The following is a 25721-nucleotide window of genomic DNA, read 5'->3' as shown; positions in this document are numbered from 1 at the left end:
CCTGATTCTGGCAACACCATTCTAATCCAGATCTTTATTACTCCTCCTCTGTCTGATGCTAGGGTCTTCTCAGTAATGTCCCTGCCGCAGGGGCTCTCACTCCAGTCTCTGTCTTATTAACTGGAGCAGGGAGGGAGGTATGGCAGGGATAAAACCCAGGGTGGAATATTCCTGTACTCTGTGTGAAGATGTGTTATTGTGATTTGGTTTAATAAAAAGCTAAATGGCCAATAGCTAGGCAGGAGGTAGAGACAGGACTTCTGGGGACAGAGAGAGCGCAGGGAGGAGGAAAGGGTGAGTCGACAGTCAGATGCAGAGGAAGCAGGACGGGCAAAATGGAGATGAAGTAACGAGCTCATGAAAGAACGTGGGTTAAAAAAATATGGGTTAATTTAAGTTACAAGCGCTGGTTAGAAGCAAGCCTAAGCTAAGGCCAAGCTTTCATAATCAATAATAAGTCTTTGTGTTGTTTTTTGTGAGCTGGCAGCCCAAAGAAAAATCCACCCACACTCCCCAACTCTAGTTAACTTTGTCTATAAATGCTTTTTATCATGACTTTCCTTTGTTCATAAACACCTTCATTGAAGCTGGGCATGGTGATTTGCCTGTAATCTTAGCACTCAGAAGCCTGAAGCAGGAGGAGCAAAAGTTTAACCCCAACCTAACCTCCAGTCCTACGAGGCCAGCCTTGGCTACATGGCACCACTGTGTCTCAAGGGGCTAGAGTGATTAAAAGCCCTTTCTTCTCTTCCACAGGACCTGGGTTCTGTTCCCAGTACCGCAGAGTGGCTCACGGCTGTAGCTCTAATGTAAGCATGGCGCACTTATACTCATGCAGAGTAACTTAAAAGTATTGCTATTGTTAAAGATTTATTTCTATTTTCTGTCTGTGTTTTGCCTACATGAATGCCTATGCTCCAAATGGATGCCTGGTGTCCACAGAGGCCAGAAGAGGGCAGCAGATAGCTTGGCAGTAGAGTAGTTGCTTAGCTTGCACAAGGCCCAGAATTTGGTGCCAAATACCACAAAGACAAACTCCGAGTGATGCACCAGCCTGGCACACAAGCTTCTGTTGACATGCCCTAACTCAGCCTTCTGACCCTATTTCCAACAGGCATGGGGTAATTTCAAAGGTGTGACCAAAATGAAGTGCCATTGCTGATGTAAGAAGCATAAACCATCCCCATCAAGACTTTCCCTAACACCACAATGACACTGCCTTGGCTGGGACTCTCATTTCTAAGGACGGCCTTCTAAGCCTCAGATGACGGACACACACCATTCGGAAAGCATAGATACAAATGGCTCTCACAAAAGGCTGACCTGGTTGGGAGCCCCTTTAAATCCCAGCACTCACGAGGCAGAAGCAGGAGGAAAGCTCTGTGTCTGAAGCCAGCCTGGACTACATACCAAGTTCTGGGACAGTCAGGACTAAATAGAGAGACCCTGTCTCAAACAAACAACAATAATAGCAAAACAAAGTTCTCACACAGCTGATTGCTTTAATTTAAAAAAAAAAAGAAAGAAACATTGATTCTTTTGGAAATGATGGATCCAAACTTCTGGACAACTGCTCCTGGACCACTGTAGAGCCTGCCTGCGTGGTCCTCCCTGCTCCTGGACCACTGTAGAGCCTGCCTGCGTGGTCCTCCCTGCTCCTGGACCACTGTAGAGCCTGCCTGCATGGTCCTCCCTGCTCCTGGACCACTGTAGAGCCTGCCTGCGTGGTCCTCCCTGCTCCTGGACCACTGTAGAGCCTGCCTGCGTGGTTCTCCCTGCTCCTGGACCACTGTAGAGCCTGCCTGCGTGGTCCTCCCTGCTCCTGGACCACTGTAGAGCCTGCCTGCGTGGTCCTCCCTGCTCCTGGACCACTGTAGAGCCTGCCTGCATGGTCCTCCCTGCTCCTGGACCACTGTAGAGCCTGCCTGCGTGGTCCTCCCTGCTCCTGGAACACTGTAGAGCCTGCCTGCGTGGTCCTCCCTGCTCCTGTCTCACAAGTCCTTTAATACCTTCTTTGCAGAGCAATCCAGTCAGAGCACATGTGTCTGAATACAAGCCATGGCATCATACCTCCCTGCTTAAAAACCTCCTGATGCTTCCAAGTGCTCTTAAAACAAGACCTAAGCCTCCAGAGGTTCTTCACTTCTCTCGAGTTACTGTGCTTCACATACAGACCTTTTCCTGACACCCGCCCCCGGACTTGCCTAATTCTCTGTACTTTTGATTTTCTCCATGGCATCTCTTCCCTAAGTCTACTTCCTGATTGTTCTTCCTGTTTCTCACTTGGCTATCAGCCGGGAAGCCCATTTGATACATCTACAGAAGGCCTTTGCTTAACTCGCTAAGCATCTTTTCTTCATACTGTGCATCATACGAAATTCTTTGCCATTGGTTCATTTTCCACCTCTCCATGACGTCACCAGTTCCATGGCAACAAAGGTTTTTTTCATCACTGCTGACTCCCTAGCGCCCAGACATCACCTCGCATGTCATGGTCGCCCATGGAATGCGCTGAGTGAATAAATGGACTACGTTTGAGCAATGTTGATGGAAAGCAGCCTGTTTTCTCCTTTGACATCTATGGAGAAGATGCTATGTTTTTCTGACAGTAAAGCTATCAAGTTACCCTGTGCAATCAGCAAAAACCTTAGTCTTCACAGCACCAGGTGCGGCTCTCAGGATCCTAGCACTGTGCTCTCTCCCATTCTTTGTCAAAGTCCTCTATGAAGTCCAGCAGTCATGCAAATACCCTTGAAATAATGGCCATGTGGGAAGACTCCACTCCTAAGTACCCATCTGGGAGAGCAGTTTTATTTATTTTTTTAAATAACACCACTTTTTTGTTGTTTTTGTTCTCACTCTGTAGTAGTGAGTTCTTGGTTGCCCTGGAAGCAGGCTGGCCTGGAACTCACAGAGATCTGCCTGTTTCTGCCTCCCGATGCTGGGATCAAAGACATCACTACCATGCCGGAACCTTATCCCATTCTTCGTCTTTGTCCATGGGTATTAATCTTTGTGTACATACTTGGATATTCTCAAGAATCAGCAGGTTCGATAAAGCAGAAGATTTGAGAGTACTGCAGGATGCAGATCCTATAATTTCCTACCTGTGTTTTGATTACTCCACTAAAAACAGGTTACAGGACTGGACCGTGAGGGCGCTCATCTTCATCCCAGTACTCGGGAGGCAGAGGCAGGGGAATCTCTGAGTTTAAGGCCAGCCTGATCTACAGAGTGAGTTCTTGCTCCTGCCTTGCTATTGGCTGTTCAGCTCTTTATTAGGACCATCAGGTGTTTTAGACAGGCAAAGAATCACAGCTTCACAGAGTTAAACAAATGCAGCATAAACAAAAGCAACACACTTTAAAATAATATTCCCCAACAGGCCTACCTGCCCATTTTTGTGCCAATACCTTGCTTTTGCTGGTGTTGTTACTGTGATTTGTAATATAGTTTGAGATCAACTGTTGTGATACATCTAACATTGCTCTTTCTGCTTAGGATTGCTTTGGCTATGCTAATGTTTTATGCTACCATGCAAGTCTTAGGATTGTTTTTGTTACTTCTATGAAAAATGTCATTGGGATTTTGTGGGGATTGCTTTGAATCTATAGATCACTTTCTGCAATGCAGTCAGCTTTACAATATTAATTCTGCCAAGCCATGATAACGGGAGGGCTTTCTAGCTTACAGTGTCTTCCTTGGTTTTTTTTTTTTTTTGTATCTTAATGTAGAGATCTTTTACTCTCTTGATTATGTTTATTTGCAGATTGCATTTTTTAAAAAATAGCTGGATATTGTTAGCACCCTTTTGTGAGGTTTTCCCCTGAATTCTTCCTTGTCAAGTGTTTTACTGGTATACAGAAAAGCTACTGATTTTTGTATATTGATTTCTTTACCCTGGTATTTGCTGAACGTGTTCACCAAATCTAAAGTTTTCTGGTGGAGTCTTTAGGGTCTGTCAAGTCGAGTATCATGTTGTCTGTCTTTCCCTTCCTGTTTGTAATCCCTTTTAATTCCTCATCTTGTCTTCCTAGCTAACTCTAGCCAAGACTTCAAGCATTCTATTAGGAACAGAGAAGGCAGGAAACCTTGTGTGGTTCCTGATTCTAGAGGAAATGCTTTTCTGTTTTTCCCATTTAATATAATGCTGGCTGTAAGCAGATATGTATGTATACATGCATATATGTGTGTGTGTACGCATGTATACATGTATAATAATTTATTTTTCAGATTAAAACATTAGTTTATCATTTTAGTGTTGTTAAAATACTTTTTGCATTTTTTATCGAAAAAAATTTCCACATGATGCATTCTCGTCACACTTACCCCTCCACCAACTCCTCCCAGATCTTCCCACCCTCCCCACTTAACCAGCTCCACACCCTTTATTTCTCTCTTTAGAAAGCAATCCAAGAGGTAAACAAACAAAATAAAATCAAACCAAAACCACAAACACACAATTAAGATAAAAAAAAAACCCAGAATCCACAGAAAACTCTCTTTCTCTCTCTCTCATCCACACCCACCCTCACCCACCCACCCACCCACCCACCCCCCCACACACACACCAAAAAAACAAAGCCAAAACACAAACAAACAAGAAAATGAAACAAAAAATTCAGAAACACTACATTGGAGACCATTAATATACAAGCAAAAAACCAATAAGACAAAAAGAAAAGGAAAGGAAATCCCAAGGAAAGCCATATGTGACCAAAAGTCTGCAGCATCACCAAGCTTGTACTCTGTTGGTATCTACTGCTTGCTGGCCGATGGCTTTCTATCTCCTTCCTTCCTCCTTGGCTCTGGAGTGTGACAGCATCCTTTCTATTTTATGACAAGAGATTCTGGCAGAAACAGGCAATGAGTCCATTTAGTCCTGGGCTTTCTTTTTTAGGGGACTGCTTTCAACTTCCCTTGTTTCTACCACCATTTACTCCTCCTGACTTACGTTTTGTAGATCGTATGTGTCTAGGAGTTTATCCATTTCTTCTAAATGCTTTTTTTTCTGATTTCAAAATATTCCCTAATGATCCTTTGGGTTTTATTAGAATTGATTGTAGCATCCTTTTTTCTTTTTAATCATCACTAAGTTTATAAGTTTGGTTTTTTTTTTCTCTCTCTCCTCTGTCTCTACCTCTCTTCCTCTCCCCCCCCCCCCAGGTTGGCAAGCAATTTTTTTGATCACATGACAGACATCAGGAAATTGCCAACTGAAGGACATGAGACAAAATATTGAACAGTACTTCTGGGAACCGTCACAGTCATCAAAACCAAGGAAAGTCTGAGGAACTATCAGAGCCAAAAGGACCATAAGGAGGCATTCCCATGCAATGTTATGCAATAAGCTGGGCGGATCCTAAAACAGAAAAAAGATATTTAAACTAAAGCTAAGTAAATAGGAGTATATCATAGACTTCAGCTGATAATATCGCACTGTTATTGACTTGTTAATAGGAGTATATCATAGACTGCAGCTGATAATATCGCACTGTTATTGACTGGTGAATAGGAGTATATCATAGACTGCAGCTGATAATATTGCACTGTTATTGACGGGTTAGACGCACCATATTAACCTAAAATGCTGGCAATGGGGTTGAGTGAATGTGGGGCCTGAGAGAACTCCATACTTCCTCTGCATTTCTTCTATAAACCTACGTCTGTCCTAAAATTAAATCTATTTTTAAAAGCAAAGAACATATGTGGAACTGGAGGGGTGGATTAGTGGTTAAGAGCACTGGCTGCTCTTCCAGAGGACCCAGGTTCAGTTCCCAGCACCTACATAGTGGCTAACAACTGTCTGTAACTCCAGTTCCAGAGGCTCTGATGCACTCTTCTGGCCTCCCAGGTCTCTGTACACACATACACCAATGCAGGCAAAACACACTGTACGTAAAATACAAAAATAAGTAAATCTTTTTTTAAAAAATATTTATTTAGTTATTAATTTATTATGTATACAGTGTTCTGCCTGCACATATCCCTGCAGGCCAGAAGAGGGCACCAGACCCCATTACAGATGGTTGTGAGCCACCAGGTGGTTGCCGGGAATTGAACTCAGGACCTTTGGAAGAGCAGGCAATGCTCTTAACCTCTGAGCCATCTCTCCAGCCCAAGTAAATCTTTAAAAGCAAAAGAATTACAAACATGAAAGTGAATAGCATAGAAGATCATAAATGCGATAATACATTCAAGAAGCCTGACCTGACTATCATTTCCAGCACATGACACAAAACACTAACCTTCAGCTCTTCCACTGAGAACATCTGGAAATGCTGGATAAAATATTTACATCTTCTTATGAAGCCAATGAGATGATAAAGTAATAATGAACACTGTAAGACCAATGCATAATTAAATGAGTACTCTGAAGAGTAATGTAAAGAGAGGAAGTGCAGACAGAAGTTTCTGTTCTGCCTGGTCCTGCAGCTGTTCAGTCCCAACAAAACACACAGAAGTTTATATTAAGTATAAACTGGTTGGCCTATTAGCTCAGACTTATTATTAACTAGCTCTTACAACTTAAATTAGCCCATGATTCTTATCTATGTTTAGCCACATGACTTGTACCTTATTCAGTGAGGCATTCTCATCTTGCTTCCTCTGCATCTGGCTGGTACAGACTGAGCCTTTCCTCTTCCCAGAATTCTTCTAGTCTGGTCACCCCAACTATACTTCTGCCTGGCTACTGGCCAATCAGTGTTTTATTAAACCAGTACAAGTGACAAATCTTTACAGGATACAAGAGCATTATCCCACAGCAGGGACATTGAGTTTAAAACCAGGCTTTGGGCTATAGATGGCTCAGCAGATAAAGGCACTTGCCTCTGAACTTGGCAACCTGAAGTACATTTCTGGGCTCCATGTGATGTAAAGAGAGAATTAACTCCCATAAGGTCTTCTGACCTCCACACATGTGTGGTGTGGCACACCTCCTCAATAAACAAATAAATTTAATTGAAAGCTAAAGGCTTGAGGGAGGGCTCAGCAGTTAAGAGCGCTTACTGCTCTTCAAGAGTTCAGTTTCTACTTTAGGCTGCTCACAACCATCTGTGATTCCAGCTCCAGGGAATTCCTCTGTCCTTCACACACACACACACACACACACACACACACACACACACACACACCTTTTTTTTTTTAAGGAAAAGTTGGGGAAATGGCTCAGAGATTAATACACTGACTGCTTTTCCAGAGGACTCAGGTTCAATTCCCAGCGCCAGCGTGGCAGCTCACAGCCAACTCTAGTCTCAGGGGATCTGATGTTGTTTTCCCATGTCTGCAGGCATTAGGCACACACACGGTATACAGATGTACATACAAGCAAAACATCAATACACACAAAATAAATAAAGGATTTTTTTTTTTTTGGTTTTTCGAGACAGGGTTTCTCTGTAGCTTTAGAGCCTATCCTGGAACTGGCTCTTGTAGACCAACCAGGCTGGTCTTAAATCCACAGAGATCTGCCTGCCTCTGCCTCTGCCTCTGCCTCCCGAGGGCTGGGATTAAAGGCTTGCATCACCACTGCCCGGCTTGAATATTTTTAAAATTAAAAGAAGAAGGCCGGCAGAGGCTGGTAGGCCAGTGTGGAAAGGTGTTGACAGATGTATTCTGATCCTACATTGACCTCCACATCCCTCCACTTCCCAGGGGCTCTGCTTCTTACTTCCTCTCTGCCATGACACTCAGCCTCACCTCAGCCATGAGGCCGAGAGACAAGTACTCAAGGGCACTGAAGCCATGGACCAAAATAAATCCATTCCCTTTACGGCAGTTTCTCTCCAGCATTTTCTGAGAACGACAGAAGGCTGACTGACGCGTAAGTGGATGTTAAAAACACTCGTACACAAAGGCAACAGACTGACTTAAATGGGAGCTAGGAAAGTAGAACGATAAACAGACTCTTAGGAAATTTAGATAGTCGAGGGATGGCGAGATGGCTCAGTGGGGAGAGACTTGAGGACTGCCCTGATGATATAAGATGCTTTTAATCCCAGTAATACTTGCTTTCTCATTGGAAAAGTCCAATATAATTCAGCACATTTGCATACTAAAGATAGATAATCCACTACATGGGTAAACTGCATATAAAAAAATCAATTCACTTTTTGTTTTAATTTTTCAGTTATTATTTTATGCTATGTATGTAGGTTTGTGCCTCTAGAGGACATCAGATCCCCTGGAACTGGAATTTCAAATGGTTGTGGAATTTCATATTGGTGCAGGGAATTGAACCCCGGTCTTCTGCAAAAGCAGCAAGTACTTTCAACCACTGAGCAATCTCTCTAGCCCCCCATTCATTAAAAAAATTATATGAGACTAGACATAGTCATGACTGTCTTTAATCTGATACAGTCTGCAAACCTCTTTGTACCAGCTGCCCATTGGTGTGCATGACAAACCAGTCTGAAACTTAACAGAGTAACTCCATGATAAGCCTCTGTGTTCTGTCCCAGTTTCTATGGGCTGGGAATTAGGGCAGTCTAGGGTGGCCTTAGCTCAGAGTTTCTCATGAAGTCAGGTCAAGAATGCTAGACAGTATTACAGTCACCTGCACGCTTGGCTGAGGCTGGCCCCAAAGGTGACTTACATTTGGTGTTATATGTTGGTGCTGGCTGCTGGCAGGAGCATCCTGGCTGCACTGGTGTCTTCAAAAGGGTGTTTGAGTGTCCTATTGACATTCCCAACATAACCTCCTCAGAGCAAATGAGCCAAGAAAGCCAGGCAGAAACAGCACATTTGTTACACCCAGCCTCAGAAGTCACATGTGATTATTTCTACAGTATAACTCTGTTCTGGTTTGGGATATGAATATCATGCAAAGATCAATACTGCAAAATTGCCTTAGTTTGAGTTTATGGCTGTGAAGAGACACCGTGACCACAGCAACTCTTATAAAGGAGGGAAAACATTTAATTGGGGCTGGCTTACAGTTTCAGAGGTTTAGCCCACTAACATCATGGTGAGACATGGCAGCGTGCAGGCAGACACGATGCTCGAGAAAGATTTGAGAGTTCTACATCTTGATTCACAGGTAGCAGAAGGAGACTGTGTGCATCACTGAGTGTAGCTTGAGCATATGAGACCTCAAAGACCACCTCCATAATGACACACTTCCTCCAACAAGGCCACACCTCCTATTTAGTGCCACTCCCTATGGGCCCAGCAATCAAACACATGAGTCCATGGGGACCATACCTATTCAAACCACCACACACATCAAATATATTTTCTTAATAATTATGTGTATGTGTGGGTATATCAGTGTTAGTGCCACTGACAGCCAGAGGTGACAGATGCCTCCTGCCGGAGCTGGAGTCACAGATGACTATGAGCTGCCTGGTGTGGATGTCTTGAATCGAACTCGGACCTTCTTCAAGAACGACCCATGGTCTTCCCTGCTGAGTCATCTCTCCACCTCAATACAGAGTATCTTATTTCATGGGGAAACAGGAAAAATTCTCCCATTTCATTTCACAAAGGAGTCAAAAGTTATCGCTATCACCATTTCTATCTAACACTCAACTAGCAGCCTTAGCTGGTAAAATAAAACAAGAGAAGGAGATGGACAGAAGAAAGAGTATGTGCTTTTCTTTTCCTCACTTGACAGAAGGCAAGCCTGAGGGATGGAGGGCTGAAACAAACAACCATAGACCTGAAGGCTTAGAACAGCACACATGCGCCTTCTTACATCAGTGAGATCAGCTTCAATAGACCAAAGCTAAAGTGACCACGGGACCACAGTCCCTCCAGAGGCGCTTGAGGGACCTGCTCTGAGAGCTATGTCCCTGACTCACAGTCCCGCCTGTCTTCAAAGCATGAGTATGGACAGAGAAGCAAGAATTCGCAGACCACCCAGGAGCAAACAAACACTTTGGTGAAAAATTCGGCTAAACCTGGTAAGATGGAAGACCATGTTTTAGATCAAGAATTTCATCTGTAGTTACGTATTTTGCAGAAACTCCGAAGCTTCGGTTCCACGGACAAGACTGTCTGAGTAAAAGAAAACTTAAATAGCCACCAAAAGAGAATGAATACATCATTCACACAAAAGAAATGCTGAGCAGTCTAAATAGAGGAGCTGGGGCTGGAGAGAGGGCTGAGCAGCTGGGAGTGCTTCCTGCTCTTTCCGAGTTTGGTTCCCAGCGCCCACAGCAGGCTGCTCACAGCTCCAGCTCCTGATGATATGAACCCCCCCCCCCTTTTTTGGCCTCTGCGGAATCAGTACAAGTATGCATGTGCACACATACGCATACACACTCAGGCACGTAGGTGGGGGATTAAAATCAGCGTGTGCACACATACGCATACACACTCAGGCACATAGGTGGGGGATTAAAATCAGCGTGTGCACACATACGCATACACACTCAGGCACGTAGGTGGGGGATTAAAATCAGCGTGTGCACACATACGCATACACACTCAGGCACGTAGGTGGGGGATTAAAATCAGAAAGTATTCAAATGAAACTTGGGCATAATATGAGAAACTGAAGACGCAGGGCTAGAAAGGAGTATGACTACATTGGTGTACGTTTCAGAAACGTACGAAACAGTGCTATATATTGATTGTAACATGGAGCATGCATGGGAATTATAGCATCAGATCAAGATGGTAAAGCATCCGGGGAGAGGGGGAATGTTCAGCAAGTCTGGGACATTTTTTATTAACTTTTAGGTGAGCATTTGAATTTGATGGAGCTGGATAACGCATGCAAGTATTTTTATGCCTCTGTTATAAATGTGTTGCATTTAAACATACTGAATATGTAGAAAACCCAACAAGAGTGATAGTTAAGGAAGGCCAAGGTAGCCAGAACTCTGCCCCTCCCAGTCATGGCACCTGACCCAGATAACATCACAGGAGAGTTCTTTCCCTCCACCTTTAGGTGGGCTCCGGAGCTTGAAGTCAGGTCTCTAGGCCCACACAGCAAGCACTTCTGTCCATTCAGCCATCTTTCTGGCCCATCCTGGCGGCTTTCAAAAGCTCCTGGATTTCATATCTCTTTTGAACACAGTGTGTTGAAAATATTTCCATTTCTGTCAGTCTTTCTATTTGGTTTGTAAGAAGAGGTTTTTGTTTTGGGAGAGTTTTAATTCCTGGTTGAATTTTAAAGAATGCTTTTATTTAAGTAAGTGCCAAGCTACTCCTGGGCCTAGAAGCCTCTGTTGTCTCGGCTGGGGACCCAAACCGGGGACCTCCTGTTCACTGCCACACATCAGCCTTTGTCTTTCTTTACCTGGATTTCTGAAATTGGGCTAAATTGTCTTGACTCCTGGTTCCACTCTGTTCTATCCATCTCTCATTGACGCCGAAAAAGTCTCAAAGCCACAATAATTGTATATTGCTTAAAACTTCCGATGGGAGCTGAGGGATGACTCAGAGGCCAAGAACAATGCCTGCTCTGCCAGAGGCCCGGTTTGGTTTCCAGAATTCCTATCTGATGGCTTTTAACAACCTATAATTCTAGTTTGGGGGATCTGACACCCTCTTCTGGTCTCTGCTAGCACCCCTAAGCATGTGCAAAGACACTCCAATTATCTGTGAATAAATAATAGAATTAATGCGTGTGTGTGCTTGTGTGCATGTGTGTGTGCGCGTGTGTGAATGTGTGCATGTATTTCTCCTAGTTTTCAGATGGACTCCAAACTCCTTATCACAGGGCCCTTCTACACCTGCACCCTACCTTATGTTCTGGCCTAGTCCTTTGCTGCACATACTTCCGTCACACCGACCCATGCAGCTCCCCCGAAGAGCACTGCTGTTTCACAGATCTTATTCCCTTACCCTCCATGTAATCTTCCCTTTGGTTTTCCGTTTGTTCGTTTTTTCTTTCTGTTGTTGAGATAGAGTCTATATGGGCTGAGCTGGTCTTGAACTTGAACTCCCTGACTGCTCCGTGGTTAGGAGTGCTTGCTGAGCAATCAGGGAAACCAGAATTTGGATCCCAGCACACACATAAAAGCCCAGAGACCTGCAAACACCTGTAGCTCCAGCTCCAAGAACGTGGCATCCTCTCTCTCTCTCTCTCTCTCTCTCTCTCTCTCTCTCTCTCTCTCACACACACACACACACACACACACACACACACGCATGCGCACGTGCGCACACGAAGAAATAAAATAAATCTTATTTGTTTAATAAGTAGAGTTAGGTATGGTGGTTCATGCCAAGATTAAAGAACCCTGACATTCAGGAGGCAAAGGCAGGCAGATCTCTGTGAGTTTGAGGTAAGCCTGGTCTACAGAGTGAGTTCCAGGAGAGCCTGTAATGTCTTACACAGTAAGATCTTATCAAAAAAAAAAGTAGAAACTAAACAATATAGTATAGAGTCAGTATTAATAATTTAAAGTGCAATGTTACTAGGTGTGGTCAGTGTTTTGCTTCTTGGGCTGTTTACCTTCATTGTCATATTTTTAGGTTTAAAATATTTCCAAGAAAACACCCCCAGAAAGTAAACTAAATAGACAAAGATTGAGAACACCGGTTGCACAGAGGGCAACAGAGCGAGAGGAGGGTGAAGAATGGGATGCACATGTGTGGGAATGTCAAAGTGAAGCCTATTTGGTACAATTAACACACAACAATATCAATGCCTCAGTAAAGATTGGGTTGTAAACTGTTTCAATACGTCAGTTTTTTGGTGTATCCCAGGAGATTAAAGAGCATCGAATGTTCTGAGTGGCTGTGGTGCACTTCTTTAATCCCAGCACTCAGGAGACAGAGGCAGGTGGATTGCTGTGAGTTCGAGGCCAGTCAATTGGTGCAAAGTAAGTTCCAGGACAGCCAGGGCTGTTACACAGAGAAACACTGTCTCAAAAAAAAAAATCTAATGTTTGTACTATAACAATCAAATGAAAAAATTGCTGATGAATTATGCAAATGAATGTAATTCACTGTGGCATGAGGCCTCTGATTTGAAGCAGCAGGAAGGATCTCCAGCCCCAGGACCTGGAAACGATGAAGGGAAATTCAAGGGGCTATGAAATTCAAACAAAAGGACACAGTAGGTCGCATATCTATACTGATAATCTATTGTATCTAATCCACTGAGATAGGAACTTTATCTCAATAAATCAGGGTCTTTTATTTTATGCCAAACTAACTGAAGTAGCAACACTTAAAACTGAAATGAATTTGGGAGTTATTTAGTCCTTTATTAAAATGAAAACAAGCCAAATATTCAGCAAAGCAAGGTTTCTTATTACACACCTGACAGCTCACATGATCCCAATCTTAAAACACGTGCGCACAAAGACTGAGCTCAGATACTCAGCAAAATAAGATTACCCGCCTGGTATGGTGGCTTGGACCTGTATCCCAGTGCTGAGGAGACTGAGACAGGAGGGTTGCTGTGAGCTCAAGGGTAGCCTAAACTATCGTGGGAGACTCTATCTCAAAAACAGAGTAAGATCCCTTGCAAGCTCGGCCATGTATACTATCCCAGTATGGAAAACAAGTCCACAAAAGGAAAGAGAAACAGATATTAACCCCCGGGAAATCTGATGCTGCCTTCCTCCATGGGGACAGATGCACAGACCCAAAGCAGTCAATGTGGCTGAGCTCATGGTGATCTCAAGTGAAGACCTGGTCTAGAGGTTTCTACGCTGACAAAAAAATTATCAGAATACCAAGGGTTAGAATACCTACCTCTAACTCATCTGCCCTGGGCAATGCAGATAACAATTCAGCTCAGTAATTCTTTGGCTTGTCAGCATCAGTCAGGCCAGAGAGTTGGGAAGCAAGAGGAACTCTAAAAGAGGAACACGGACTCTGGGAAGCCGGGAAGCAAGGTGGCAGGAATGCGCAGACGGAAGATGGCCGAGCAGTGTGAGCTAGAGCAACCGTCCTGGCCCCAGAACCTGAGTTGAGAAGCTCGGGAATCTGGGACCACTTCCATCTACTTGAAATCTCAACCCTTCTTTGAAACTCATGTTTTATGTCCCTTAGAAAACTTTCCCCGATTCTTCCAGTGAGATTTACAAACAGTCAGTTGCTGTGTGACACTTCATTCGCCCACACTGTTACACTATTTTATTATCAAAGTACTGTGTGTAAATACATATCAGGTCGAAATCGTGTGTGTGTGTGTGTGTGTGTGTGTGTGTGTGTGTTTGCAGGGATGTGGGTGCAACTTTCACAGTGTCTTGTAATGGGCTGAGAATGTAGCAGGCGCACTGTTATTGATGGAAAAGTTGTCAGGACATCAACTTCCCCAAATTCCCACACTTTTTTTTTTAATCTAAAAAGATACACAGCCAGCAACCCCAGATGAGAGGGCCTGTGGCTCCCTGGGCTTGAGGAAAGCTATCCCAAATGCAAATTCAGCCCGAAAGTGCTACAAAGACCAACCAGGAAAGCACAATCCGCTCTAAATCCCTCTTGGGGACCAGGCTCTCCATGTGTGGATGTGTCTGTATATACATGTGCTTGGGTAGGGGGACAGTTGTGGTGCGGTGGGCAGAGAAAAGCATCTCCACGCAGTAATTACGTGGAGGGGATTTGCTATGTCTCTTTCTCCCTCCCTTCTTTGTCCCCATTCTCCTCGTCCCCTTCTGCGTTTGTCTGGGAGGATCCTGGAGTGTTCTTTTGATCGACTCAATCTTTCTCTGGCACTTGAGTTCTGATTGGCTGAAGGACTTAGAGGGGGAAAAACTTAATTAAGTAGATAATCTCTTCTTTGGATGTTAGGTAGCTCCATTTCACCTCCCCTTAACTCTGCTTGGGATCGCTTACACACCAAGGAAGTCGAGCTCTGAGGAGAATTCCATCCCTCTGCCTCTGAGGAAGAATACTCCCCTCTCCCTGTCTCCCAATTTTTGAGACTCTCTGCCTCTGTTTCTCAGAAGACTATGCTCCCCATGAAGCCGGTGTGCGTCTTTCTTCTCGCTTGTGCTCTCCACCTCAGCCGTGCCTGGTAAGTAACCTACTTGGATGCGGGATGTGTAAGGGTGTGTGATATGTTGCAGAATGTTAGCTTTCATGTCTGGACAAGTAAGAGGCCTTGAGATCTCTCTTGGGAAAAGCCATTCTACGCAGTAGGGCTTGCCCTGAGTGTGTGACTGGTCTCAGCAAATCTTTAGGATTCTTGCCTGTAAAAGATTGGGTTTATAAACAAGGGACGTTGTATAGTTTTATAAATGACTATACTACAAATTTCGAGTGATTTGGGGAGACACAGACAGTAGTCTGGAGCGGACCCTGCTGTGACCCCAGAGGGCACAGGCTCCGGGCACGTCACGCCTCTAGAGACAGAGTGGACAGGGTCTGTTTCTGTGCTTTCTGATTTTTCTTCAGAATATTATAAGAAACGACTCCTGCTAGCATTCCATTACAAGTCTGTTGGAGCTACTGGCATTGGGTCACTAGTCTAGAAACCTGAACATTTCTACAGACATTTTTAAGTTATTCACTGTACAGAAATTCCTAAATTGCCCCAAAAATCCGGTAACGTGTGAAAGGGCTTTGCCTACTCTGGGACAAATGCTAGGTGACCTTAGCCTTGGTCTCGGGGAAATCAGCACATGTAATTGTTAATAAGTGAGAATATGATAATACGAGGATTGCATGTAGCTAGGCAATTTGGAGTTTCTCCTCAATTCAGATGCTATCTCAATCAACGCCCCCCACCCCCGTCAGTTCTCACTTCAACCATCTACTTAAGATACAAATCCAACTGCACCACATCCTACCCAGCAAGCCAGAATAGAAATGCCTTTGCTGGAGCCCGCTTCCTGTGCTAATTGAGAGTGTATTCTTATCGTAAATGAGCCTAGCAATCTCTATTAAAGTGTTGATTTCAAAGTTCGCCAACTTAGCACAAGTACTCACCGCTAAGCGTAATGATTTGCAACATTCCTGATTATGAGTAAAACCGCCAAATAATTGGTCAGTTTTAATTGGCTTTTTAATTGAATATTTCAACATGAAAAGGGGGGAGGGAAAAAAAAGCCATCTCTGCCTCGTGAGAACAAAACGACAAAAGGACCGGGAGACTATTTCAGGGCGTTTCTACTGGTGCCCAACGTGGTCTTCCGCAGCTTCAATATCAGCAAAAGAGAAACACGAGCTGCCCCTCCCTTGTCACCAGGGCAGTGGGAAGAATTGTTCCATAACAAGCACCTTCCCCGCTGAAGGGGGTCATGTGCACTTCAGCCCGACACTGACACAGCCACACTGAAGGGTGACTGGGCTGCTTGTCTGTCCAAATTCAAGTGTCTGGATTCAAAAAGAAAACAAGAGAAAAGAAATGCGAAAGTTCATTCTAATTTAAGCCCGGGGTTTGAGAACCCCTCCTTGCCTGGCCTGACTTAGAGGGGAAATGCCTGGCTCCCCAGTGCAACACACTTAAACTTCAATTCCTTTCTCCTGTAAGTTTCACTTGGAATTAAAAATGTATACTTTGCCAAGATTCTGCTTTTAGGTAACACTTGAAAAGTGATTTTTAAAATTTAACGTTTTAAATATTGGTTATTCCTCTAATGAAACACTCCGGGTTTTGTATAGGGTCATCATCCCCATTGAGCCAGGCGAAGAAATTTGACCAACCATAGCCTTTGACATGTTTCTCTTAATACTTCATTATCAGCCTTTTATGTAAGGACCTCAAAAGCATTTGACAAACAGAGAACCACAATTTCTGCTTGGCTGTTCAATTGTCGGGCCGCTTGAAATTACTGTCAAAAAGAGTCCGGTAACAAGCATTCCCCGGGCGAGAAAAGAAGAGAATAACGCGAACTTTCCCTACAAGGTCCAGCTTTACCGAGAGAGTAGCGGAAGAGGGATTTTAAAAAAAGAGGATTTGCCACCGTCCCTCGATGGTGGGACGTTCCTGGGGAGCGTTATTCCTCTGTGACTTTAGAAATGTTTTTTTCTTAATCTTTATGGCTCCTTAAAATCGATAATAGGAACACACAAAACAGCCAAGGAGAGAGATAATGAAAGCTTCAGTGGGGCCAGAAGTGAAACGAGGGCTCCTTCCTGATGCACTTTCTCACTGGGAAGAAACAGGCGTGAGAGGTTTTTGTTTAGCCATTCACCCCACTTCACTTGAGCTAACCTCCCATAATAGCAGTGTGTGACCAGGTTCCCATTTCTATTCTGCAACAGGGCAGGAATTTCTATGAAATTATTGTGTTGTAAGACAATATTTGAAAAGCATTACTTGGGTCTCAGTATTTGGGTTTTTTACAGTAACCTTTTAATGGATATTGAATTTGCATCTAATACTAAGGAGCTAGAGACCTGATTAGGAAAGGACTTGGCTTGGGGTTTGGTTTTGGTGATGCTGGGGGTGAAGCCCAGTGTCCTTTGGCGTTGGTGAGTGAGTCTACTCCTGAACGAGGGCTCAGAACATGAGTCAGCTACTGTCGGGATCTGTGCATGCAGTCTCACCAGGCATTGGATCTAGCCAAGAGTGTGTTCTCTGAAGGCATCATCACTATTTCCAAATGGGTGTTTTAGAAAGTAAAATACAAATTCATGCTAGGTGTGGTATTGCACGCCTTTAATCCCAGCACTCAGGAGGTAGAGGCAGGTGGATATCTGTGAGTTTGAGCCTAGCCTGGTCTATGTAGTGAGTCCCAGGACAGCCAGGGCTACAGAAAGAGACTCTGTCTTAAGCCAAAATCTCCCCAAAATAAAAATCTAAACAAAAAATACAAACTTACTTAAAACTATTGAACTCATGAGTGAGTTTTCCCACTAGCATAAATAAAAAGAGGAATTCAGTCTGAAACAGGTTCACTTAAGCTGGTCCCATCAGCAAGGCCCTCTCTTCCTCAGAGAGCCTGCAGGTCTCTGAAGTGACAAAAAGAAGCGGGATGTGAGGAGCTGCTTTGGAATCTAGGCAAGAGCCTGCTAGTGTGAAACACACCCTTGCCAGTAGCAACCCTGGACTATTCACAAGTACACGGTTCAAAACCAACCAAGACAGCTGGGAGGCAGCCTAGCCATGCAGCTGCATGGCCGGCCTCCAGCCAGAGACAGGACCAGCAAAGGTCAGCTCCCACCAACCCTTCATTTCCCCAACAATGGGAGCCTGTGCCTTCCTTCAGCATCTCTACCTCTCCCATCATAGATGGCAACAACGCGATTACTATTACAATAACAGTGACGAAACTCAGGAGGGCCTGAGAAGAGACAGGACTGTTGTTTTCCTTGTGATGAGGAGGATGCTCTGAGGTCTGTGGTGTGTGTGTCTGTGTGTGCGTGTGTGTGTCTGTGTGTGTGTGTTGAGGATAATATGGCACATAGGGATCTCTGTTTTGGAACATTATATAGAGATAAAGAGGACCAAAGAAAGGACCGGAAACAAAGGCCTTTTCATCGACACCCGCTCCCTTCCTTGCGAAGAGATTGTTGTTTCTTTTCCCCGGGCTGGATGGCTGGTTTAATTCTGCTGTCGGCAGCGGTGCTTTCTCTCACAGTTCGATTAATAAAGTCCCTTTTTCATGGGCTCCGAGGACCCTCTCCTATTTCCATCAGAAGGCAGAGAAATCGTACAGCTTAGGGAATGAGGTTCAGGCAATATTGTTTAGGATAGACCCTTTTATTTCTGAAAGTAGATTTTTTTTTTCTTACTAAGCAAAAGATCAGGCTGGGTTAACAGCTGGGGGGAACGGTGTGCTTGGTTCCTATCAATACAGTCCCCATTGCTCCCATTTGAAACGTGCCTGAACCCTGAGGCCTCTTGAAAGAAATGGCCATCCACTGTCCACAGGCCCGCAGCCTCGTTAAGAGTCAGCCTTTTATGGCTCGTTTTTCCTCAATCTTTTCTGCAAGCCCCTGGTATTGATCATACCATTTCTTTCTATGCTTCTGAGGTTCGAGTTTTCTCTCAGAAAAAAAAAAAAAAAAAAAAAACCCAGACCATAAGAGGGCACTTAAACCCAGCACTCTCTAACCACTCCCAAATTCATTGTTTTGAAAAGTTTGTGTTTCCAGCGTCCCCATCCTCCATCCCAGTAAGACTCTGTAAAAAGGGAGCTGTCAGTCTTTCAGTCAGCCTCTGGGGATGAGACTTTCTTACGGTCTCCAGGCCAGACTTAAGCCATTCTACAGAAGGAAGAACTTCCCTCCATGGGCAGCATGATGGCCGTCTGCTGTGCTACACCCCAGGCTGTTTTCACACACTCAGACTCTCTGGCTCCCCATCAGACCCTGCGTTCCCTACCCTGCCAGTTCATGACAACAGCACACCAATAGGTGGTTCCCACTGTGCTGTCTGGCATTTCTTCAGCTTCATCCGGGTGTCTGTGGTGCTCAGACCTGTTTAACTGTAAGTTTGTATCCTCGACTCTTCTCCTCGGCTTCCTCTGTCATAAAAGCAGAATGAGCAGATATGTAAGAAACCCTTGCAAGTGAGCTTCTCCTAGTGTCAGCTCCGGTTCAGGCTGCCTCACCTAGGTTCATGTAGCTACTGTTCAGTAGCATTTACAGGTACATAGAGTTCCCTCGCCAGGAAGAGGAAGGGCAGGGAAAGGAATCTTCTGTCTGACACCTGAGAGACATGGGGTCAGCAAGCAGAAAGAATCTTGGGGAACAGTATACAGCTGATTGTCCTTGGAGCAGCCCAGAATAGACACTAAGGCGAGGAGAGAAGCCGTTCAGATACAAGCTTTGGTTTATTTGTGCTTCGGGCAGGAAAGGTAACAAAATGAGTGGCCAGGACAGACTGGAAGAGGAGGAAGGTTTCCCTCTCCACTGCATTTAGTTCCTTTAGGGTAGTGAAAATGATCCTAAAGTGCGGTGTCTGATGGTTCTGCTGCCTTGAGCCAATCACCTGCTGGTTTGGGGAGGGGGATGGGTAATCCCTACGATTACCCGAGGTTTCTTGCTTTGGAAATCAGTGGTTTTGTGTCCATCTGTGCAACGAGTAGGACTACTTTCAAGTCTAAACCACAGAGACCCAGATGACGAGGTCGGGAAACATAAGCTGGCTGCACAGGGACCGGGCCAGAAGCTGCCATGATGTCAGGCTTCTAGGGACAGTGGCCTGGACTCCCCCTCAATGACCTTCACTTGGAGGCCAGGGAGAGGACAGCGGCTGGGTCCCCTCCCTCCTCATTTAAATGCCAAGGGCTGAGGGCTTTCCTGCAGCTAGGCTTTTGGCTTTCTTGGCAGAGCTTGCAGCAATGCACAAAGGGTGGAAATGGGGACGAAAGACAGTCCTGGCTCTGTAAGATCCCCTGGACTAACGGCATGTCCCTTGGCAGGGAAAAGACTAGCCTTGAAAACTGGTGATTTCCTCAGTTAGGGGAAGGGGGAGAAAGAAACCCTTCCACACCTGATTGGCAGAGTTTCATGGCTTGAAGCTGTCCCAAAGGCTGGCCATTGGTCTCTGCCAGTAATTATTTGGCAAGGGCTGGATTTGAACTGATGTGGAATTTTAAGGCATATATATAACGTAAGAATAACCTTTGAAATGGAGACTCCTGTTTAACATTTTATTTTAGCCAACTGGATTATGAGACTAACTTTCCTAAACAATATGTCTCGGTACTGCATAGAAAATTTCCATTCATAAAATTTTTTAGACTTATTTGTAGGACTGAACTGTGCTTGAATAGCATTTTAAGCCATGAAGCAGTTATGAGAACCAACCCCGAAGCCATGAACTCTGAGTTTTGCCTTTAAAGTTATCTTGAAAAAAACAATAAACCCTTCATTTGGCCACAGTGGCCGCATAATTCTGTCTGCTTTCTCTCAGCTCTTCCAGTGCCCCCTCCTCCTTGAGGCCACATTGGCTGCTTTTCCTGCTTAAGAACTCCATTCCCAGAATCCAGCTTGTGTTCCCGTACCCTGAACAAGACCTGGTCCATAGGAGCTCCCTCTCACCCCTCCCTCCTCCTCTGCTTCCACACTAGGCGAGTACTCCCCCAGTGAGCTCAATCCCTGGCTTCCTTATGACTGTATTTCTAGCTTTTTGACACATTTGAAAGTGGAAGAAAACTGATCTTTGGAATTCTACCTACTTTCTTCCCTCTAAGACTTCAGATATCTGTCCTCCTCCTGTCTGTTCCCTTCCCCCAGCCATCATAGGGTCAGTCTCCATGATTTACAGTTTACAGCACGTAAGAATTAGTCACCCAATTGATCTCTGAAAACCTTTGACTCTTTCAACTGCTTGTGCAGTGGGAGGCTCCTGATTTAAATACCCCTGGATGTTGTCAGAGGGCAGTGAAAGAAACTTCCGGAATCCAGTTTCACAGTTATTAGTGAGACCCTTGTCTGTGTAATTGTGTGTGTGTGGTTGTGTATGTGTGCTCGTGTGTTGTGGGATACAGAGAACCATCGGGAAAATCCCGCAAGCAAGATGTGAACTCCATTCTGAGAAAGAAAACTTGTAAGGGAAACCTTTCTAGCTGGAGCCCCAGGCAGCTTCCAGCTCTGGAGCCCTCCTCCTGGAGGTGCCTCTGTGTGGCTCTGGGTGGGAACAGCTGTTCACCCCTCCCCCCTTAGCCTGCCACCTGACTTTAATAGAACCCCATGGTCTGACCAATGGGAGCTCCATACCTTTTGTGGGTGCTAAGAGATGTTAAAAGATGGCGGAGAAGCTAAAAATGTTAAAGGCCTATAGGGAAAACAAAGGGAGACTCTCAAAGGCCTGTGAGGAAAGCGAAAGGAGGATGGACCAAAGTGGGGCAGGAGGGATTCGGATGGAAGTTGTGGATACTGGATAGAAGACATGAAATCCTAGCAATTCACACAAAAACCTTTGTCTTTACAAAGCAAGACTGGGACAGAGCTAAGGGATCTGGTCTCGTGTCTAAGTTGCCTCAACCACTGGACTGGAAGCCGGCCTGGCACAACAGCCTCAGGGAAGCTGCCTGAGGGGAGCTCACTGACTGAGATAGAGGGGCCTTCTGGGTGGAGGCCCAGGCAGGAAGGGGAGAGGGAGCCAGGTGCCTGAAATTAGCCCAGTTACAAGGTCCTTGTCCAGCTAAGAGACAATGCAAACAGAACATTTCTGGTCCAGGCCATCAGTCCCATAGGGAGGCAGGATTCTGACCATGGCGGAGAACCTGCTGACCACAAAGTGATGTTGTTACACAAACTACCTTGAAGACTCTGCACATGTGGGGAATCATCCCCAAACTGTGGGTGAGGACTAGTGGCTTCGTCCCCCCACTAACCCAGCTCATTATTAGTTCCAACTGGCAGAGACAGGGGCTGACGGTTGTCTCGTAACTCCCTTAGTTGGATAAACAGTACATACTTTTTCAACAAGCGTCAGGTAAAGAAGGATTTTCTGTGTGTGTGTGTGTGTGTGTGTGTGTGTGTGTGTGTGTGTGTAATAAATAAATATTAGAGGAGAAACATACATCCTTAGGAAAAGAAACTTGGAGACTTTCCAGACATTGACCGAGCAGCAGCGTCATTTGTATTTGAATTGTTCCGAGGTCCCTCCTCTCCTGTTCCACCTCCCTGAGGAAAACTTTCCACTGGGGTTAGGCTGATTGTGGACTCGGGTCCAGTGGATAAACCAGATCACAAGCCTCGTGCTGTAGAGAAAAGCCGTGTGAATCAAGCAAGGTTAGACTTGGCTACTGTCTAGTCTCTGAGGTTTCTCCACGTGAGAAGGTCCTGAGTAGAGAAGCAATGGGAAGGGAGGTAAACACAGCATGGCTCTGCTGGGAAGACCACCCACGCAGCCTCAAGGGAGCCGTGCAGCCAGGGCATGTAGCTGGATCCCAGATCCAGCTTAAATGATGGGAAGGATAATTAACATGACAAGCACCGCGAGGACTTAGATACTCAGGAAGCTAATAGAAAAGAACTTCTTCATCACTGCCTGTGTTAGGGGAGCTGTGGCTGCAGGGGCTGAGGTCAAGGACAAGACGACAGGGCCTGGCTAAGCAGCTTGGCTGGGAGCCTGTGACAGCAGAGCGACTCTGAGAACTGTGGAGGACTGGAGATGGAGGTGTGACTGTTCTCCCTAATCCTTGTTGTAAATAAAACTTGCAAAGAAAAAACAAAACAAAACAGGGTGGCATTAGAAGAGTCTAAGAAAAGATAAAAGAGCAGATTGTGTGTTGAAGGTTCATCCCAGGAATGGTAACTGGAGCGGAGAGATGGTCTAGGGGCATACATGAGTAGCCTACGTTAGAGATGTCCCCAAGCCGAGGCCGTGAGCGGAGGACCAGAAGAGGAATGGATGGGTTTTGACAGGCTCGGAATCCCTCATGGCATAGTCCAGCTCAGCAAACATTTTGTTGTGCTTTGGGGAAGAGACCATGAGTCAGTCACAATGTGAGGAAGTCACCTGGAGTGCAAGGAGAGACAGAAGCCAAGAGTGAGAGGTGCATGTGTAGACGTGCACCTGCGCAGACATCCAGTCCTACCTCAGCCTCCCAGGCAGCCTGTGGGAGTTTGATGGAGAGCAATTGCTTGCTTATGCCCTCCCGCTGTGGGGTACAGTGAGACCTTATGGCTATCTGGGAAAGATGCTGTCACCAAAGCCACCTCAGACACCTGGGACATTGACAGAGCTGGAATCTACTGAGGAATTATGTTAATCTGGGAGACCCTGGTGTCTGTCTATCCATGGGTTCACTTTGAAGTCTGTGGAAACTGCTGACCCCCAAGCCTCAGAGTCTTCTGTAATCAGCAAGTCTTGGAGTGGTTCTCCAGTGCCAACGTAGGGTAGGAAGAGCTGAAAATAGACCTTGTGCCAAGGCTGAGCAGACCTCTGTAGTCCCCAAAGGCAGACCCAGGAAGTACAGCGCCAGAAACCAGAGACTCCCTTTATAACAGCTTCTGAATCCCTTTTCTTTGCAAGAATGGCACTCTTTGAATGGACCACCCTTGGCAAAGGCTCTGAGGTGGGTACTACTTAGATTTGGCACATCTGGGCACACCTGGGGCTGCAGGCACAGATCAAAACCAGGGACTGAGGCTTGCTATGAACATCTTTGGTCTAATGGGGAGATGGAAGGAAACAGCATGAAGGGCTTATGTGATTTTCTTCGCAGCTACTCAGCCATTGAAGGGCTTGGAGAGTCACGGGGGGGGGGGGGGACACTAAACAAAACTCAAAAGAACTGAGCAAACCTTACCACTCCCTTCTGCAGAAATGACAATGTAGAAATCCACACAGGAAGATTAAACTCCAAGGGGATAAAAGACATTTGTCCCTGCTTTAAAAGAAATCAATACACATTTCTTCTTCTTGTTGTTGTTTTGAGCCAGGGTTTCTCTGTATAGCCTTGGCTGTCCTGGAACTCGCTCTGTAGATCACCAGGCTGGCCTTGAACTCACAGAGATCTGCCTGCCTCTGCCTCCCTAGTGCTGGGATTAAAGGCATGCACCACCTGGCTCAATATACATTTTTTAAAAAGCAGTTTTTTGTTTGTAGAGAAAAACTGAGCAAGAAGTGTGGAGTTTCCATAATATCCCTGTCTCCTCCCATAAACCCCTTGTTCATTTCTACACCGTCTACACAAGAGTCAGTGTGAGCGGCATCAGTTACGGGGGGATTTGGTAGTTCCCAGAACCCTTGCTCCTATGGGCATGGAAGCTTCTAGAAGGGAGTACTGGAGCATTGCAAAAAGAAAAAAATGTAGCCAAGACCATGTGATCACCCATCTGGACTTCCTTACCGAGTACAAGCACCCATCACACAGTAGAACGTCACCAACACTTCCAAACTATCCATTATGACTTCAGAAATTAAGTCCTGGATCAGCAGAGGGACTGGAGCAGAGGAGACAGGAGTCCCATTTTCAGCCGTGCATGGTCTAGACCAGTGGTTCTCAACCTATGGGTCATGACCCTTTCTTGGGCCGAGTGATCCTTTCACAGGGGTGGCATACCAGATATTGACATTACAATTCATAATAGAAGCAACATTACAGTTAGGAAGTAGCAACGAGATACTTTCATGGTTGGGGGTCCCCACAGCATGAGGCACTGTATTAAAGGGCCACAGCAGTAGGAAGGCTGAGAAGCACTGAGCTAGAATGAGATAGTGTAGGTTCCAGACCCACCCCTGACCTGGGGTGTTATACTGCCTTGACGCCCCACAGTGCAGTGTGTGTATCTGTGGAGAACAGATCCTATAACTGTTGTGGCAATTGCATGAGCTTCAAGCATTAAAATACTTAAATAGATTTGCTGCGCACAACATAAACACTGTGTTGGGTCCTTATGAAAATTGATAATGTAACAGGCAAAGAACCACTGCCCTGACACATCTGACGGTACCCGCTGTTAGAATGTGACACGAGCTACATTTTATGTGACGGCATACTCTTCTGGAACAAAGTCTCATTATAGACCATTGACTAGGACTCACTCTGTAGAGCAGGCTGGCCTCAGACTCAAAGAGATCTGCCTGTCATTGCCCCTCCCAAGTGCTGGGGTTAAAGGATTGTGCCGCCACCCCGGGACTGTGACATCACACACGCATATGTATATAGATTATATATCATGTATAAGAGTAACAAAAGGAAGAGAAACAAAATATTTACTTGGCAATATAAAAGAAAAACTATAGTTATTTGTGCAAATTGCTTAGCCCATTCCTAATGACTACGAAACACAATGATGATTGTTCATGGCCGTCTACGGGTGGTACAGATGTGTCTACACTAACACTGCGTGCATTCACTGTGCTCCTGGTCACCCTTGTCCTAGGACCCTGTGCTCAATTAACAAATAAGAGAGAGCTCTGCTTGCCCCAGAGTTCTCCCTTGCATACCCCAAATCTT

The 25721-nt window shown here is 45.3% G+C and overlaps 1 protein-coding gene across 1 annotated transcript in view; it reads left to right on the top strand.

Moving 5' to 3' along the window:
* The window catches only part of Wnt8b (Wnt family member 8B), a 94563-nt gene that overhangs the window by 56788 nt on the left and 12054 nt on the right, over nucleotides 1-25721 (top strand). Inside the window, exon 2 of the mRNA XM_041661295.1 lies at nucleotides 14800-14926. Coding sequence (XP_041517229.1) covers nucleotides 14800-14926 — 127 coding nt within the window. The remainder of the gene's footprint in view (nucleotides 1-14799; nucleotides 14927-25721) is intronic.

Source organism: Microtus oregoni, unplaced genomic scaffold (genome assembly GCF_018167655.1).
Source record: "Microtus oregoni isolate MIOR12 unplaced genomic scaffold, Mior012 000012F_ref0000307, whole genome shotgun sequence".
Lineage (NCBI taxonomy): Eukaryota > Metazoa > Chordata > Mammalia > Rodentia > Cricetidae > Microtus > Microtus oregoni.
This window is presented reverse-complemented; position numbering and strand designations above follow the sequence as displayed.